The 14,848-nt window shown below is 35.5% G+C and overlaps 3 protein-coding genes across 4 annotated transcripts in view; 2 read left to right on the forward strand and 1 right to left on the reverse strand.

Moving 5' to 3' along the window:
- Positions 1-803: 803 nt before the first annotated feature.
- LOC110683603 lies at positions 804-5,472 on the forward strand. Of its 2 annotated transcripts, none has more exons than XM_021860004.1 (2): positions 804-2,880; positions 4,128-5,472. In XM_021860004.1, the coding sequence occupies exons 1-2, from the start codon at positions 2,250-2,252 to the stop codon at positions 4,136-4,138; spliced, it is 642 nt and encodes a 213-aa protein (XP_021715696.1). In that variant the 5' UTR covers positions 804-2,249; the 3' UTR covers positions 4,139-5,472. The 2 variants fall into 2 exon arrangements, with proteins under 2 accessions (XP_021715696.1, XP_021715695.1); XM_021860003.1 differs by having other exon boundaries at positions 805-2,912.
- A 151-nt stretch (positions 5,473-5,623) lies between these two features.
- LOC110683604 (NAC domain-containing protein 90-like) lies at positions 5,624-8,744 on the forward strand. The gene is made up of 4 exons (XM_021860005.1): positions 5,624-6,489; positions 6,789-7,099; positions 7,903-8,212; positions 8,281-8,744. Exons 1-4 carry the CDS (start codon positions 6,345-6,347, stop codon positions 8,304-8,306), a joined length of 792 nt encoding a protein of 263 aa, XP_021715697.1. The 5' UTR covers positions 5,624-6,344; the 3' UTR covers positions 8,307-8,744.
- A 265-nt stretch (positions 8,745-9,009) lies between these two features.
- Positions 9,010-14,848, reverse strand: part of LOC110683605 (vesicle-associated membrane protein 714-like) — a 6,168-nt gene continuing 329 nt past the window's right edge. Inside the window, exons 1-4 of the mRNA XM_021860006.1 lie at positions 14,841-14,848; positions 10,304-10,494; positions 9,672-9,835; positions 9,010-9,251 (exon numbers count right to left, since the gene is read on the reverse strand). The exon at positions 14,841-14,848 is cut by the window's right edge and continues 329 nt beyond it. Coding sequence (XP_021715698.1) covers positions 9,161-9,251; positions 9,672-9,835; positions 10,304-10,494; positions 14,841-14,848 — 454 coding nt within the window. The 3' untranslated portion in view covers positions 9,010-9,160. The remainder of the gene's footprint in view (positions 9,252-9,671; positions 9,836-10,303; positions 10,495-14,840) is intronic.

The raw sequence follows: 14,848 nt of genomic DNA on the forward strand, positions 1-14,848 counted from the left end.
AATTACAAGATATATCCTCCAACTTAAAGTGTTTATTCAACCGTACCCTATAATCTTAATTCAATGTTAGTAGTTGTGTTAACAGTTCATTACCACATTTAGAGAGAAATTTCACGCCCATATTGGGTTAGAGTTATTTAAGTAGGTTAACATTTAACATTTTTTTCCAAATTTTCTCATTTGTTTTTCCTTCTATCTTCTAAAAGCAATCGTTGATATGTCAAGCTCTCGGTGTATTTCTTATTTTTTTTCTCATCCGCTTCTTATTACTTCCTATTTATTTACAATTCTAACGTCGAGTTTACGTCAGATGGTACGGTTGATTAAACAACTTAAGTTGGAGGGCCAACTTGTAATTTTGAAAAAACAGGGGCACACTTTAGAAACTCAATAGCCTTGAGGGCATAGTTTAGAAAAAAAAAAAAACCCAATAAATAAATAAATAAATAAATAAATAAAAAATATTTGAAGAGTTACAACTTACTTCTAAAACCAGAATGAGCATTCTAACCACTTGAGGAGTTGAGCTACACTTTACTCTTTTACTTCGTATTTATTTATTTTTGAAAAAAGCATATGAAGTAAATTTAACAAAACTCTACTTTTTTTTTTCTTTTTTTAAGGGAAAACAAAACCCCCCTTTGCATTAAGATAAAGTTTTTGACGGGATGGAGAAATAAAGTTTTATAATGTAACTTTTATAATAATTTTGATTAATATTTAATTATATAAAAATAAGGTCAAATTAGTATGAGGTATATCGGTATGTGTGCATAGGTTGACTATGTTAATTATTTTGGGACAGATGGAGTATCTTTTATAGTCAAAGGTATAACAAATACAAATACAAATGTATGGGAAAACACAAGTCAACAATAATTTGCAAGTAAAAATGTACGGGAAAACACAAGAAAAATTAATGGTGGCAGAAGAGAGAAAAAAAGTTTAGAAATTTAGGGAGGAGATGACACTAAAATCTGAAAAAAAAATACAAGGGTAAAATAGAGAGAAGGAGCTACATGACAAAAATATTTGAGGATATTGGTAATTTTATGATTTTAATAGTGTTTAGGAAAAATAAATGAGTCATTCTTTTTGGGACTAAAATTAGGCCAAATGGGTCGTTCTTTCGGGGACTAAGGGAGTACTAATTACTCATGTAGTCATGTATGAATGTTGTATGATGATTTAGAGTATCGTTCAAGCAAAAAACTAATTATAGTAAGGAAAAACTGAAATATAATAAACGAAAAACAAAATCATCAAATAATTCCAAGGAATTTTTAGAAAATAACACCACAAAAATCACACAAATTTGATTATAACACCACAAATTTTAAAACTTTTATTATAACACCATAAAAAACCAAAAAATTGGTTTTACCACCACTTAACTTTGTCATCCAAAAAACCGTTAGTGGGCCCTACTTTGTACACGTGTCAATTATTCATTGGATTAAAAATGAAAAAAAAAAATTAAAAAAAAGGAAAAATTCTAAATTCAAACCCCAGCTACCAACGGTGCCAGTTTCGATCGTCGTCACCCCATCCCACTGTCCACCGCCGTCACCCAATCCCTACCAACCACAATTGGCGGCCGACGAAACCAGCTCACCCAATTCCGTAGCCCAACCTCAGATCAACCTAAATCAGTCGACCACCGTCCCTCATACCCAGCCCCCGATTTGGTTTATGGGTACGGGTTTGGGTCCGGGTGAGGGTGAGAGGAGTACGACGGTTTGTGGATTTGGGTATGGGTGTGGGTTGGGATTTCGGCAATTCGGCGATGGTTATGGGTAAGGAAGAGGAGTTTGGTGACGGTGATTTCAGTTGGTTTAGATCGGGGTTACGGTGGTTCAATTCGGCGACGGTGTGGGCTGGGATTTCAGATCAACTGGTTTAGATTGGGGTTAAGGTGGTTTGGTGACAATTTCGGAGGTTATGGGTTGGGTTTGGGTGATGGCGGTGGGAACCCACCGACGGTGGTGGTGGTTGGCTTAGTATTAAGTGGTGGTGAAATCAATTTTTTATTTTTTTTTTGTGTTATAATAAAAGTTTTAAAATTTATGGTGTTATAATAAAAGTTTTGAAATTTATGGTGTGATTTTTGTAGTGTTATTTTCATAAATTTCCTAATTCCAATAATTATTTACATCATCAACAAAATTTGAAAAAATAAAAAATTTGCTACCAACACCAAGCATTCGGTTCGCCATAGATTCAGCCGGCGCAAAACCTGTGTCACAGTGATGGACTCCCGGCACCGACGGCAGTTATCCTCCGACCGATTCATGAACACATTAAAAATAATCCCTCCTTCTTCAATCGATGCCGGGGACGAGCTCAGCGAAGACGATGTCTTCTTCACCGGCGCCAATTTCCAAAACCCTCCTTCCACCTCCTCAACACCACCTCCTCTTCACCATCGCCGCCATCACAAATCATACAATTCAGAGGCCTTCGGAATCCTTGCCGCATTGCCGGAATCCGGCGACGAAATCCGACCTGTCTTGAACCATAAGCCGTTGATCTCTCCGCCTCCACCACCGTCATCTTCGAGGATGATTCCGAATCTTCCGAGGCCTTCCATTGACCGGCAGATCTTCTCTTTGCCGGAAAAGTACCATCAGTCTGCTCCGTTGAATGTGCCGATGAGACCGCTGCTGAAGAATTCGTGGCGTCAGAAACGTTTCGAGGATGTTGACGATGGAGTTGTTGCTGCTGATGATGATGATGGAGAGATGTTGCCTCCTCACGAGATTGTGGCCCGTCAACTTTCAAAGTCTCCGGTGCTTTCTTCTTCTGTGCTTGAAGGTGCTGGGAGGACGTTGAAGGGTAGGGATCTGCGTCAGGTTCGAAACGCAGTGTTTCGGCAAACAGGTTTTATTGACTGACTTTTGTTGTATTATCTAGTAAGTAGGTTCCTCTTTCTTTTCTGTTTTTACCAAATTGTGCAACTTTCTTTGTGTTCTAGGCAATTCATTCCTTTTATGGGTTGATTCGATTCTGCGAGCTTTAATTGTGTTGAATCGGTGCCAAAGCTGTCAAGTTTCACGTTATTTTTTGTGAATCTTCTTTCAGTTCACTTTTTAATTAGATTTTGGCTATTATGCTCAATATTTGAACTAATGATAACTCATCAATGTTTGTGATGGTGTATTCTGAATCATCAATACCGCCACACCGGAACTATATTGAAGCTACAATGTCTTAGTATAAGTATAAAGTATTCGCGAATGGGTGAAGTAGCATATGATCATCAATAGTTTTTTCACTGAAGGGTTTGACATCAGTAAATAGCTTCAGTACATCAAGTAGTTTGGCTAATGGGTGAAGTAGCATATGATCATCAATAGTCTTTGTTTATTAGTCTTTCTTAATTAGTATAGGCAGATATGCTGCTTTTTTTGGATTTATATGGTTCAAACTAATTGCTAATCAATATTAGTTGATGTCATAACAGGCATATCACACGTTTGATACTAATTGCCTAGCTTTAGATATCTTATTTCGAGTTTCATCGTTGTGTATAAAGATTGCAATCGATCTTGCAACTTGCATGAACTGAAGGCTGAAGGTGAAGGCACTGTCGCCCAGTGCTTCTGTTCGGCCATAGTAATGGCCGTTGTTGCCAAATGATGTCTTACATGGTGTTCTGCTGGGGCCTTAGTGTCTGAAGCCTATGTGATAAGGGAGAGTAGATTGAGCTCAGATGATATGTTTTGATAGAGCGAGAGTCATAATTTGTTGCAGTGTAAACTGTAAAGTAGGTTGTCAAAGATTGGTATTTAGTAAGGTCAATAATTGAATGATTGAATGATGATAAGGTGTAGTCATGTAGGTATCATCAAATTTTAATTACCGCCTGATAGACCATTGTAGTGATTGCTAGCGATCCATTATAGGAATACTTCAAAAGTGGCTTTCTCAACTGTCATTTTTCAGTACTTGTGTCTGCTGCCTGCCCTGTTCCTGTTTCTTCTTTTCAAATAGGACTGGGTAATGGGAGTATATTGATGTTTGAGGTAAATTTAATAGTGATTGCTGCTGATTGGAGATCGAAGATTAACTGTAATATATTGGTTTTTGTGAAATTTATTTGAAGATTTATACTGATTTTGTATCAGAGTGTACATGAAGGCCAAATATATCAGTTGAAGCTCTTTGTGACAAGGATTACCCAGAGAAACCTCTTAAGTGTTCGTTTCCACACATGGATTTACATGACTTGTGTGAACGCAGAGGCCGGAATGGCAATGCTCTTGACTTCTGCCTGACTGAGTTGAGAAAGTGTGTTGTTTTGGTCCTCTATCCCATTTATATTCAGGTTTTTGAGGATGCCAACATCAGAAGCATGGTCATCCTTTTATGTTGATTTGGAGATTGTCATGTGGTGCTGTTCAAGTTCACTTATTATTAGTGATTGTCTTAATATGTTATATTTAGCTTTTAGATGAAATTGCTTGTTCATTCTATCTTCCTTGAGAAAGAGGGTACTTGATTATAAATGTAAATGAGATGTGCTGGTAATCAATCAGGGGGATGATTTCATGCTGAATTTATACCTAGATGAATTGGGAAGAAACATTAAGGAACAAACAGAGTACATTTACTTACTATATATGTTGGTGTATCTCTTTGTCCGTATCTAAATTCAGGCACTACCTTAAATTTCCATGTCCAATTCTTGATTCCATACGTAGGTGAGTATACCTGAGTAATAATTTGTTGCAGTGTAAAGTAGGCTGTCAAAGATTAGTATTTATTTGTCAATAATTTGGAAATCATATTATCTGCTTGGTAGTCGCAAACTCGCAATGATGATAACTTGATAAGGTGTACTTGTGTCGATATCATCAGAGTTTGGTTACTGCCTGAAAACATTTTTGTGTTAGCGATCCATTACAGGAATACTCTGAAAGTGGCTTTATCAACTGTCATTCTAACAAGAGAGAATAGCATGAGAATAGCTTTCATCGGTTCATGTTTTGAGCTATCAGAGTAATGACGTAAGAGGGTGTGCTGAAGGTATTGCAAGTCATGGCTCATAGCTATGAAAAATTAGACCTTGTGCATTCACAAATCAAAATATTTAAGCACAGGTGAATATGATGGTGCTTGTATCAATTGGTTAGTAATAGTTTGTATCCAATAATTTTCATGAAAAATCAGTTTAGTTTTACAGCTCTAAAGACGGGCCTTAACTAATTAATTTTTACTTGTTATATGTGTGCCTCAAATGCTCCACTTTGATGTGTGTTTGATTATAAGGTGTTCAGAGTTTGAAGTTCTGCCATATGGTATTTGACTTTATATGTGTTCGATTTCATAATAATTGCAATAATTCCTTGTACCTACTATTATTTTATTATTTCTCCCTCTAAGTAACCCACATTTACAAATATTCTAGTATTTCTCTTTCCTATCATCCTCATTTATACTTTTTTTAAAAGTGTTTTACTTCTCAAAAACTTTATAAACCTGTTTTTTATTTTATTATTTTTAGTTTTACTTTTTCACTATTCAGATGCCATGTTTGACTTAATTTTTGTTTGCTATTATATAATACTTCCTCTGTTCTATTAATAATGCAAAAAGTCCATTGTTGTAATATTAACAGAACAGAGGGAGTATATCATTAAATTCGTTACAATGTCTACCGTTCATAATTTAATTTTGCATAATTTAATTTTATTACAATTTTTATCAATAGAAAATTAAAGATTATTAATGGTCATAGTAATGTCCCGATGCGGATCGAATTGATGTAATTTAAAAAAAACAAACAACAAAGGAAGTAGTATTATAGAATATTTTCTTTTGATCCCACTCTTTACTTTTCCTAAAACATTGTACATACCCTAATATTGCTAAACAGAGGGAGTATATATTAATTGGAAACCTCGGTCAGTTGTGAAATTTGCTTAGGGCCTCCAAATTGGTTGAGGTGGCCTAGTTGACATTTGTTGATGATTTGGGCTGATGATCATATTACATCTCCACGAATCCATCATTTAATTTGTTGACTTGAAACATCGGAAACCCAATTACAAGTAAAAGGAGTGCACGGGAGAAGGGCCCCTTAGCTGATTAGTATAGAAGTATAGAAGCCCATTAGGAGTCTGACTAATTCAAAGAAAGACTTGATAAACCCCCTCAAAAAAGTAATTAGTGATGTTAGGACAAGACTCACAACAGCATTTTCTTCTCACATAACCGCGTAGAAATTTCAAGGGACAAAATCTATAAATCATCTTGGCAAACTTAATCCTCTGTAATCTTTTTATCTACTTATACCAAATAAAATTACAGGATAATATAACAAAGAGATTTATTTAGTACAAATGGAGCAACTTCCACCTGGTTTTCGGTTCTACCCAACTGAAGAAGAGCTCATCGCCTTCTACCTCCACAATAGCCAAAGACCGGACCTACACCGCGTCATCCCTTCCATTGATATCTACAACTTTGAGCCCTCTCAGCTCCCAGGTTAGTTCACCCTCTATCTTCATTCATCAAAGTGTCATTTCGGGTACTGTGCATACATAATACTATCCCCATTTTTAGTGTCATTTTGGGTACTGTGCATACATAATACTATCCCCATTTTTTAGTATTTGCAGTTTTAGAATGTTTTATATCTCACAGATAATGGCTTAAAGTTGCAAATAATATAAAATAGTGGTAATAATAATGTTAGTTTGTTGTGCATTATGCATACATACGTAGTACTTCGTATTAATTAATAAGCATTCAGTTCTAATCTGTGTATTTGTAAAAAATGACAGGGCTAGCAGGGGAGCTATGTCACAGGGATACCGAGCAATGGTTCTTCTTCACGCCGCAGCAGGAGAGAGAAGCGAGAGGAGGGAGGCCTAATCGGACTACTGCTTCTGGTTATTGGAAGGCCACTGGTTCACCAAGCTACGTTTACTCATCACAGAACAAAGTTATAGGAGTGAAGAAAACCCTGGTGTTTTACAAGGGCAAAGCTCCTATTGGCAGGAAAACCAAGTGGAAAATGAATGAATATAAGGCTATTAAGCAACAAGACTTTCAAACTATTAATGCATCATCTATCACAACTTCTATTCCAGAGGTACCACAATATATACTTGTATATATATACGACTACTTCAGTACTTCTCTTTACTTGTTCATTCATTTAATTGAAGTGTCAAGTTGCCTTTTTCTTAAGTGACACCTCCTAGATTTAAACTTCTTAACCTTTTGTTTTAATACTTCCCCTCGAGTTCCTCCGTTTTATTTGTATTATTTACTACAGTTGTTATTTATATTTCTTTTATAGTTCTATTGTATTTTTATCAAAATAAATTAATCATCTAATTGCTGCACCAACGCAATATAATACTAGAGCAAAAACTCTTTTGAAAATTCGCATATCATCAAGTGATGCAAATAATGCGAATTTGATAGAAAGGGAGAGGGTAGAAAGAAAATAATGCATAGACTACAAGTACTTTATAATATACTACGTATTATCCTTGAATACTCGTCAAGTTTAATTACATATTCTAAGGCTATGTATAATAAATTATCCTATTTCATGACCTCATTATTTATTCACACAAGATTAAAAGAAAAAAAATTGATATGGGTTCTTCATGATTAACTATTTTTAATTTTGTATTAAACATAATTATGAAAATTACCTTTTAAAAAAATGCACATTAATATAAGACCCAAATTGATATATTTTTTTAATAGATATAATATGCAATAATTGTGTAATTTGATCAAATTTTGACTTATTTAGATTTAGGGGCCGGATTGAGCGGTGGATCGGATAGCTTTATTGTATTAGTCCTATTGTTTGGTTATTTTTTTTTTTTTTTTCCTTTTCTTTTTTGCTAAACCATATTGCTTCCAAAATTGGTGCAGCTGAAGCATGGGCTTAGCTTGTGCAGGGTTTATATAACCTCTGGGTGTGCTCGGGCTTTTGATCGACGGCCACCAGGAACAATCTTAAGTGACTTAAATCCTCAAAATTACCAAGCTATTCAAGCGAGTGGAAAAGGGTCACAAAGTGCTGATGCCACACCGTTGTTAATGGAGAAAAGTAGCTCAACTGACAGCTTTAATTCAAGGTGTGATGATCAGGGGACCGTCCGAGAGGCTGGAGCTGGAAGCAGCTACAACTCTGAGTTTGAGCTCGCTGAAGATGGTTTCTTCAGTGATTGGAAACAACTAGGTCGGTTTTGATCAGGATTCTAAATAGCCAATATATTGAAGGATATGCTAATCATTTTGCATCTGCAGGACAAGTTGGGGGCTGTTTCTTTTAACATACCAAATCTCACAGAAGATTACCGAGCAGAGAAAGGCAGTAGAAGACTAGAAGCATCAAAAGAAAGAAGTGATTTTCTCTTTAACTACGAGTATTCAAGACTTCTTTGCAGCAAATGATCATATATGATGAATTAGTACTTTGTTTAGCGACTATTCCTATCCGATCTAGCTGCTACTTTGCTAGTACCTCCGTTTTTTTTTTTCAAGGATAAATGCATCATTTTAACTGTTTTTACACTATATTTTAGCTTTGACCACTTTTATTTACTAATATAGAACACTACTCGTCTACTCTACATAATTAATATAAATGATACGGAGTATGTGTTACAATTCGTCATTTAGAGCAAGAAGTTTATCCCAAAATTCTATCAATAATTCAAGGCATTACACATTTACACAATCACAAAACTATAAAATAATATAATTTGAAATGAACCAAGTCGAGCATAAGCAACAAAACCCAATGTAAATTTCAGGGATCAGGGCCAAAGAACAATGAGCACATATTCTGGGTATTTTAAAATCAGAAATCCAATAGCATTTGCAGCCAAATGTGCTTGTTATCATGAAGAAATCTAGACAAGTAAGACAACTGCAGAAACGATCCATATTTACATACTATGTATTAAACAACTTTTCGTGTAAATCAAGCAGATATGAGACATGCACGCACTTTGATAAATGTACAAATGTAAATCCCTTTTTGTACAGACTTTCAGAGAGGAACAAAAACATCTTTTCCAAACACGTAGGGTAACACAATCGCAGAATCGCCTCTCTTACGAGAGAGAAACAACTGACAAAGACCTGTGAATAACTTCAGAACTGATGCCAGCAAGACAACTAGCTAAGTTCTGCAATTTGGCAGAGTAAGACCTCCGCAGCAAGCAGCAATTATAATAAATAGAAGTACAACCAGCAAGCATGTCAGCCAAAGCCTGCAAGGACGTTAGAAAGCCTGTCACAATGGTAATCAGCTTAGAGCCTTAGAGACTGTAAAACTTAAGCCTTGGAACATTCAATGCTCTGGTTGTCGTTTTTAACTATCAAACATGAGGTGCTGAATTCATTGCAAATTTTTCAATGTTCTATTATAATAACCCAAACAAAGATCACGTTTCAACTGCATCTAAACCTCACGCACAAACTTTGTCCGGGGAAACCAAAAAAGAATCAGCATGAATAAGAATTAAAACATCAAATGGATCCCTGTACCCTCTTCCTCCCCACAACACACGACCATATAGTCCATATTACCTATGTCTATAACTTTATTTTTACACACAATTGAGGCCAATGAAATTTGATTCAAGACATGTAAGAACTTTGTAGAAACTAGAAAGGCGAGTAAATCTTACAGCAACTTGGCATTTTTCATCCAGAGGGCACGACGAAGACGCTTTGACTGTTTCCTGAAATGGAAAGCACTATCTTGCATAGTTGCAGTTTTATCTACAAGAAGCTCAATTCTGTCACCTCTCTCCAGTATCTTTTCAATATTTTCTACCATAATTGTCCGAATCTGGACAAACCAATAAATTTTCAGAAAATGTACAGTACAAATAAAATAGCTCGTTAGTAATCAAAGTCCTGTTTGTTAATGATAAAGGAAGACTTCATAAAAATTACACACAAATCCTAACCATTGAGAACCAACAAAAATAGATATGAAGATAACTTTCACAATCAAATAAGCTTTTTCATGCTAATTGTAAGGATACACCCATATTCAGCTCTCATGCTGATGGAAGATGGATGGGGATCATACAAAAGGGTCTTACTCCAGCCCAGTCAACCAAGAAAATAATCATTAATGGTAAAATGATTCAATAAGAGCAAGCAAGATTTTCTGCATAACAATTAGCAAGCCTTCTCCACAAATTGCAATAAATGACGCAATATGTGCATCACATCAAAATGAGTTGAAGCAATAAGGAGAACAGTAAATATTGAAAACTAGCAAAAATGCTAAAACCTAAACAAAACTTGCCTCGTTAACTTCTCCTCTGACACGATTTATAGTATCTGCTGAAGGGCTGCTGGAAAAGAACTCCATTTGCTGATGCAAAACTCTTGAAAACTCATCGTTCACAGCGTAAGCAGGTGCATGCTGGGCTATTTTGCTATAATTTTTCATGAACCGCATATGAATCTCCTCTAAATATGAGAATGGGATACGTCCTACCAAACAACAAAAAGACAGATAAGAAAAGACTACAAGAACTAGTAATTCAAACACAGTGATGAAGAACTTATGCAGAAAGCTAAAGGGTTGAAGACATAGAGCAAGGACATAAGTACAAGACAAGATAAAGAGGCTGAGCCTCCATGCAAATTATGAATAATAACTTTCAATCAGAACTAAGAGGCTGAGCCTCCATGCAAATTATGAATAATAACTTTCAATCAGAACTTTAATCCATTCATAAGTACAGTAGGGCTTTGCCCTGAAATTTAGTCAAAGGATTAATCTAAGTAAATTCCATTCATAGAGGCCTTTAAAATTAAACAATGAAGTCCATTATAAATCCTTATGTTACTGCATAAGAAATCACAAGCCATTCCTAAAGTTGATTCACATATCATACTATAGAAATTCACAAGGGAAAACTTTAGACTCACATTTTTAAGGATAAGCTTATTAATAGAAATATTAGTGTCTCACTTTTCACAATACCGCTCAACCCTCTGCAAATGATATTTTCTAGTACAATCTACAAGATAACAAACACTTAAATTCCAATGATAGCACGGAATCCTTCCAATTTGTCAATTGATGCCACAATGACCACAACACACAACACAATCCCTCACTTTTGCAGCTCTATTACCATGTTTGCAATTGCAATGCAATAACATGATCAACAAAATAGAGACTAGGTAAAAAAATCCAATAGCCAACACAAGGTTTTATAGCACGTCTAGAGGAGTAAAAACATATATCATGGAAAGAACTCACTCCCTTTACTTTGTACAACCTCTTTTGCTATTGTCTATCCGGGATTTAATTAACGTAAGGATTAAAGTCAACAAAAAAACTCCTCCCTAAGATCAACCTCTGGAATCAAAGAGCACTAAAAGTCCAAAAAGTTGTCCCACGCCTTCACATTTGTCTAACTGACAGAACGGCAGTCACAAAAGACATTCTACACCTCCCAACTTGTGTGCACATACACCCACACAACACATAAAAATGCACTGTAACAAATGCAAAGTCTTCTGGAAACTATGGGATAAAACAGATGAATGATGTAGATCACCTAATTGAGTTGCATAATCATTTTAATTTGAAACACCATTTTTGCCCCTACCCTACCCCTCAACCCTCATTAATTACACTCTCTAACAAAATGCCACGAGGAACATTACATTAAGGGGAGGCTCAAGATTGGGTGAACAATCGAGGTATAAAACTCATCAGCAGTCCATAAAATTATGGGAGAGAATGACAGACAGTAGAATGAGGAATATACGAGGATCTCACACAACCAATTTGGGTTTATGCCAGAACGGTCTGCCATGGAAGCTATACATTTGATAAGGCATTGATTCAACTCTTAGCTCAAATGGAGAGCAAAGGGTAATATGTGACCTAGCATATCATGGAAGATATACATTTGATAAAGCATCATACGGCGATCACACCAGGGTTTATAAGTCAAACAAGGGCATTCAAGAAAGATCCTTTTAAGCAAGAATAGCAAAAATGCATATGTTGAGATAAATTGTATGCCTTAAAAGACAGAATTTAGATGAAGATCATAGGAGGAAAGTTGGAGCTGCATATTGCGTTGGCTTGAGCATATTAGACAGACAGAGTGATCAAAAGACACACCAATATGGAATGTAAAGGGGAAAACCAAAGATCACCTTGAATAGAAGGAGTTAATTACATGAAGAGGCTGGGTTTGTGAAACATATAGCATTAGACAGAAGGGAATGGAAAGAGAGGATCATGTAGGCGAGATAAAAATCTTGTTCCAGCTTTAAAATTAATCAGCCATACACCCAAAGTCCAATATAACCACTGCAGGGACTATGTCAAAGGCATATGGTAGGGCCGTAGGGGTACGACCATACCACAGAATACTTCCAGAAAAAGAATAACAACATCCTTTTATGATTTAGGAAAATCAACAGCTCTAAATATATATAGATGGTTAGATGTTACATGTGGTAAAAGAGAGTGATTTGAATAACTTTGCTAACATTCAGAAACCTCAATTATTAATACTATCATCAATTACAGGAAGACGAAAGGGAGTGTGATGGCTGATACGGCATTGGAATTATAGATGGGGATTGGTCTTGGTAGCCAAGGAACACAAAACAGCTACACAAAGCTTGAATGTGACGAAACTTATGGGAAATCATCAACATATACAGATGGTAATGGCTTGCTTCTTTTGTCTGAGAAAGACGATGTTTTTCAATGAGTAAGTGGCTTTTAAGCTACTCCGTTTCAAGATCCAAATCTTGTGTTGTGTGAAAGATGAGTAAGATGGACAATAGTTTTTTTAGTTCAGTAGGCCATTGCCCATCCCACTTTCTTTTCCATTCTCTTCAATTTGTGCTTATATTGTGCATTAAACAATTTCAAAAGAAATAGTTTCCTAAGTGTCTTACTATGTGTAAACAGTAAACTGTATCCACCAATAAGAGATGGTCTACTCTAATCTAGGGAAGACAAGAACTGACAAAAAATCCCAAGCCCTATCTTTGCTTTGTGCTTAGCTGCTAGCAATAGAATACCTGCTAGAATACTTGCAAAGGGGTATGGATAACCTCAAAGATGAGCTTGACTTCAATTATCGCAGATTTGCAGACATGAATTCAATAATTCCAAAAAAAAGAACCTTCAAAAATGGTTGTCACCATAAGACACCATACCTTCTATTTAAGACCAAAATAACTACCTACCCTTCCCATGTTGAAATTAATAAAGGACACTGAAGTATAAATTGGCAAGGCTGACCAACAATACTCCTATAGTCCTATTACTTACAAGATAGGAGAACTCTTTTATTATAAGGCAAGGTCAAAATGATATCTTCTTCTATTAAAAGTAATAAAGTATAGTGTATCATAAGGCAAGGTCAAAATGATTTTTTCTTCTAATACCTGGGAAAAAAGGGGAAAGAAAAACCCTAAACTTAAATTACTTACAAGATAGGAGGACTATTTTATTATATAAACTCACAAGCTCTAGAATTAAAAAAAAAATAAAAAAAAGAAAAAAAAAAGATGATGGTCACCTCTTCTCTCCTTTGTCCTCTTCTGTTTACACTATCTTCCCCTCCATATCTCCTCCCTCTTTCACCTACTAATGACTTCCGCTTCCTCCAACCAAGTGTAGCGACCAGCTAGGACATCACCATCTCATTGTGTTACACTCTAAGGGGGCGCTTGGATTGGGAGTATTAAATTAAGGGGTAATAAAAGTCCAAGCAAGCAAAATTAAACATAGGAGAGGGAGAACTAGTGATGATGTGATTGTAAGAAGATTTATATAGCGATGGTAAAATGAGGGCAATAGGTTACCCACCCTCCTTATGTCATTATAACCTTAATTCATTTATAAACACCTTGTCTCCCTACAATAATACCTCTAATCAACTATAATTTACCTAGTTTGACTTTTATTACCCCCCTTAATTTATTACCCCCATTCCAAGTGCCCCCTAAGTGGTGATCAAATGACTTACTCCTATACATCTAGAAGCACAACTTTAAGGACATAGACAGTGATGAAGCTATTGTAAACAAAGAAAGGATTACATTATTGCATATTTCAACTTATACCAATCTGATACTTTTTCCTTACAACTACACGGTCCGCACCTATAGTGAATCTAACCCATATATGATTCATACCTATACCTAATAGGGCAATACTCATGTACAATAACGTAGATCTTCTAAACTTAGATATTTGACATATGTTGCATAACTCCCTCCGTTTTTTAAGTGTTTCACTTCTATATTTGGCAAACTATTACTTTCACAGGTGTGTGTGTGTGTGTTTTTTTTGTTTTTTGTTTTTTTTTTCACTTGCAACACATCTTTTCATCAAGCTATTTGAGGAAGTGAGTAGACTATGTAAATGGATGAATTAAGATATAAAATTTAAAATGTATCAACTTATAATTTTCTTCCTTAAACTGCGTGCCAAAGTAATAATATCACTAAAGCAGATATTCCCCTTACTAAAACAGAACCATCAAAACTAACCAATTCTCTCTCCCCCAACAACCAGATCCAAAATCCACAATAGCACATAGTAATCATATCCCCAAACATTTACTCAATTGAAACCTCAATTGTTCTCGTACATTAAAATTAACCAATTAAAAGAGGTAAATCAAGAGAAACAAACAGACGATTCACAAAATCCAAACTCTAAATCAATTTGCCAGGGTAAGATGAAATAAAGCCCTAAAAATAAAGCAAGTAGTAATGAATTAAAAACTACAATCACATAAAAAACAATCAAGACAAAAAAACAGAGAATGAGAGAGAAAAAGTACTGCCGAAG

The sequence above is a fragment of the Chenopodium quinoa genome, unplaced genomic scaffold (genome assembly GCF_001683475.1).
Source record: "Chenopodium quinoa cultivar QQ74 unplaced genomic scaffold, ASM168347v1, whole genome shotgun sequence".
NCBI classification, from domain to species: Eukaryota; Viridiplantae; Streptophyta; class Magnoliopsida; order Caryophyllales; family Amaranthaceae; genus Chenopodium; species Chenopodium quinoa.

What these genes read in the sequence shown, in the direction of transcription:
- LOC110683603 (XM_021860003.1), top strand. Translation starts at nt 2,250, where the DNA reads ATGGACTCCCGGCACCGACGGCAGTTATCCTCCGACCGATTCATGAAC.
- LOC110683604 (XM_021860005.1), top strand. Translation starts at nt 6,345, where the DNA reads ATGGAGCAACTTCCACCTGGTTTTCGGTTCTACCCAACTGAAGAAGAG. An exon ending in TCACAACTTCTATTCCAGAG is followed by an intron (nt 7,100 to 7,902) that starts GTACCACAATAT and finishes AAATTGGTGCAG; the next exon opens with CTGAAGCATGGGCTTAGCTT. An exon ending in CAGTGATTGGAAACAACTAG is followed by an intron (nt 8,213 to 8,280) that starts GTCGGTTTTGAT and finishes TTGCATCTGCAG; the next exon opens with GACAAGTTGGGGGCTGTTTC.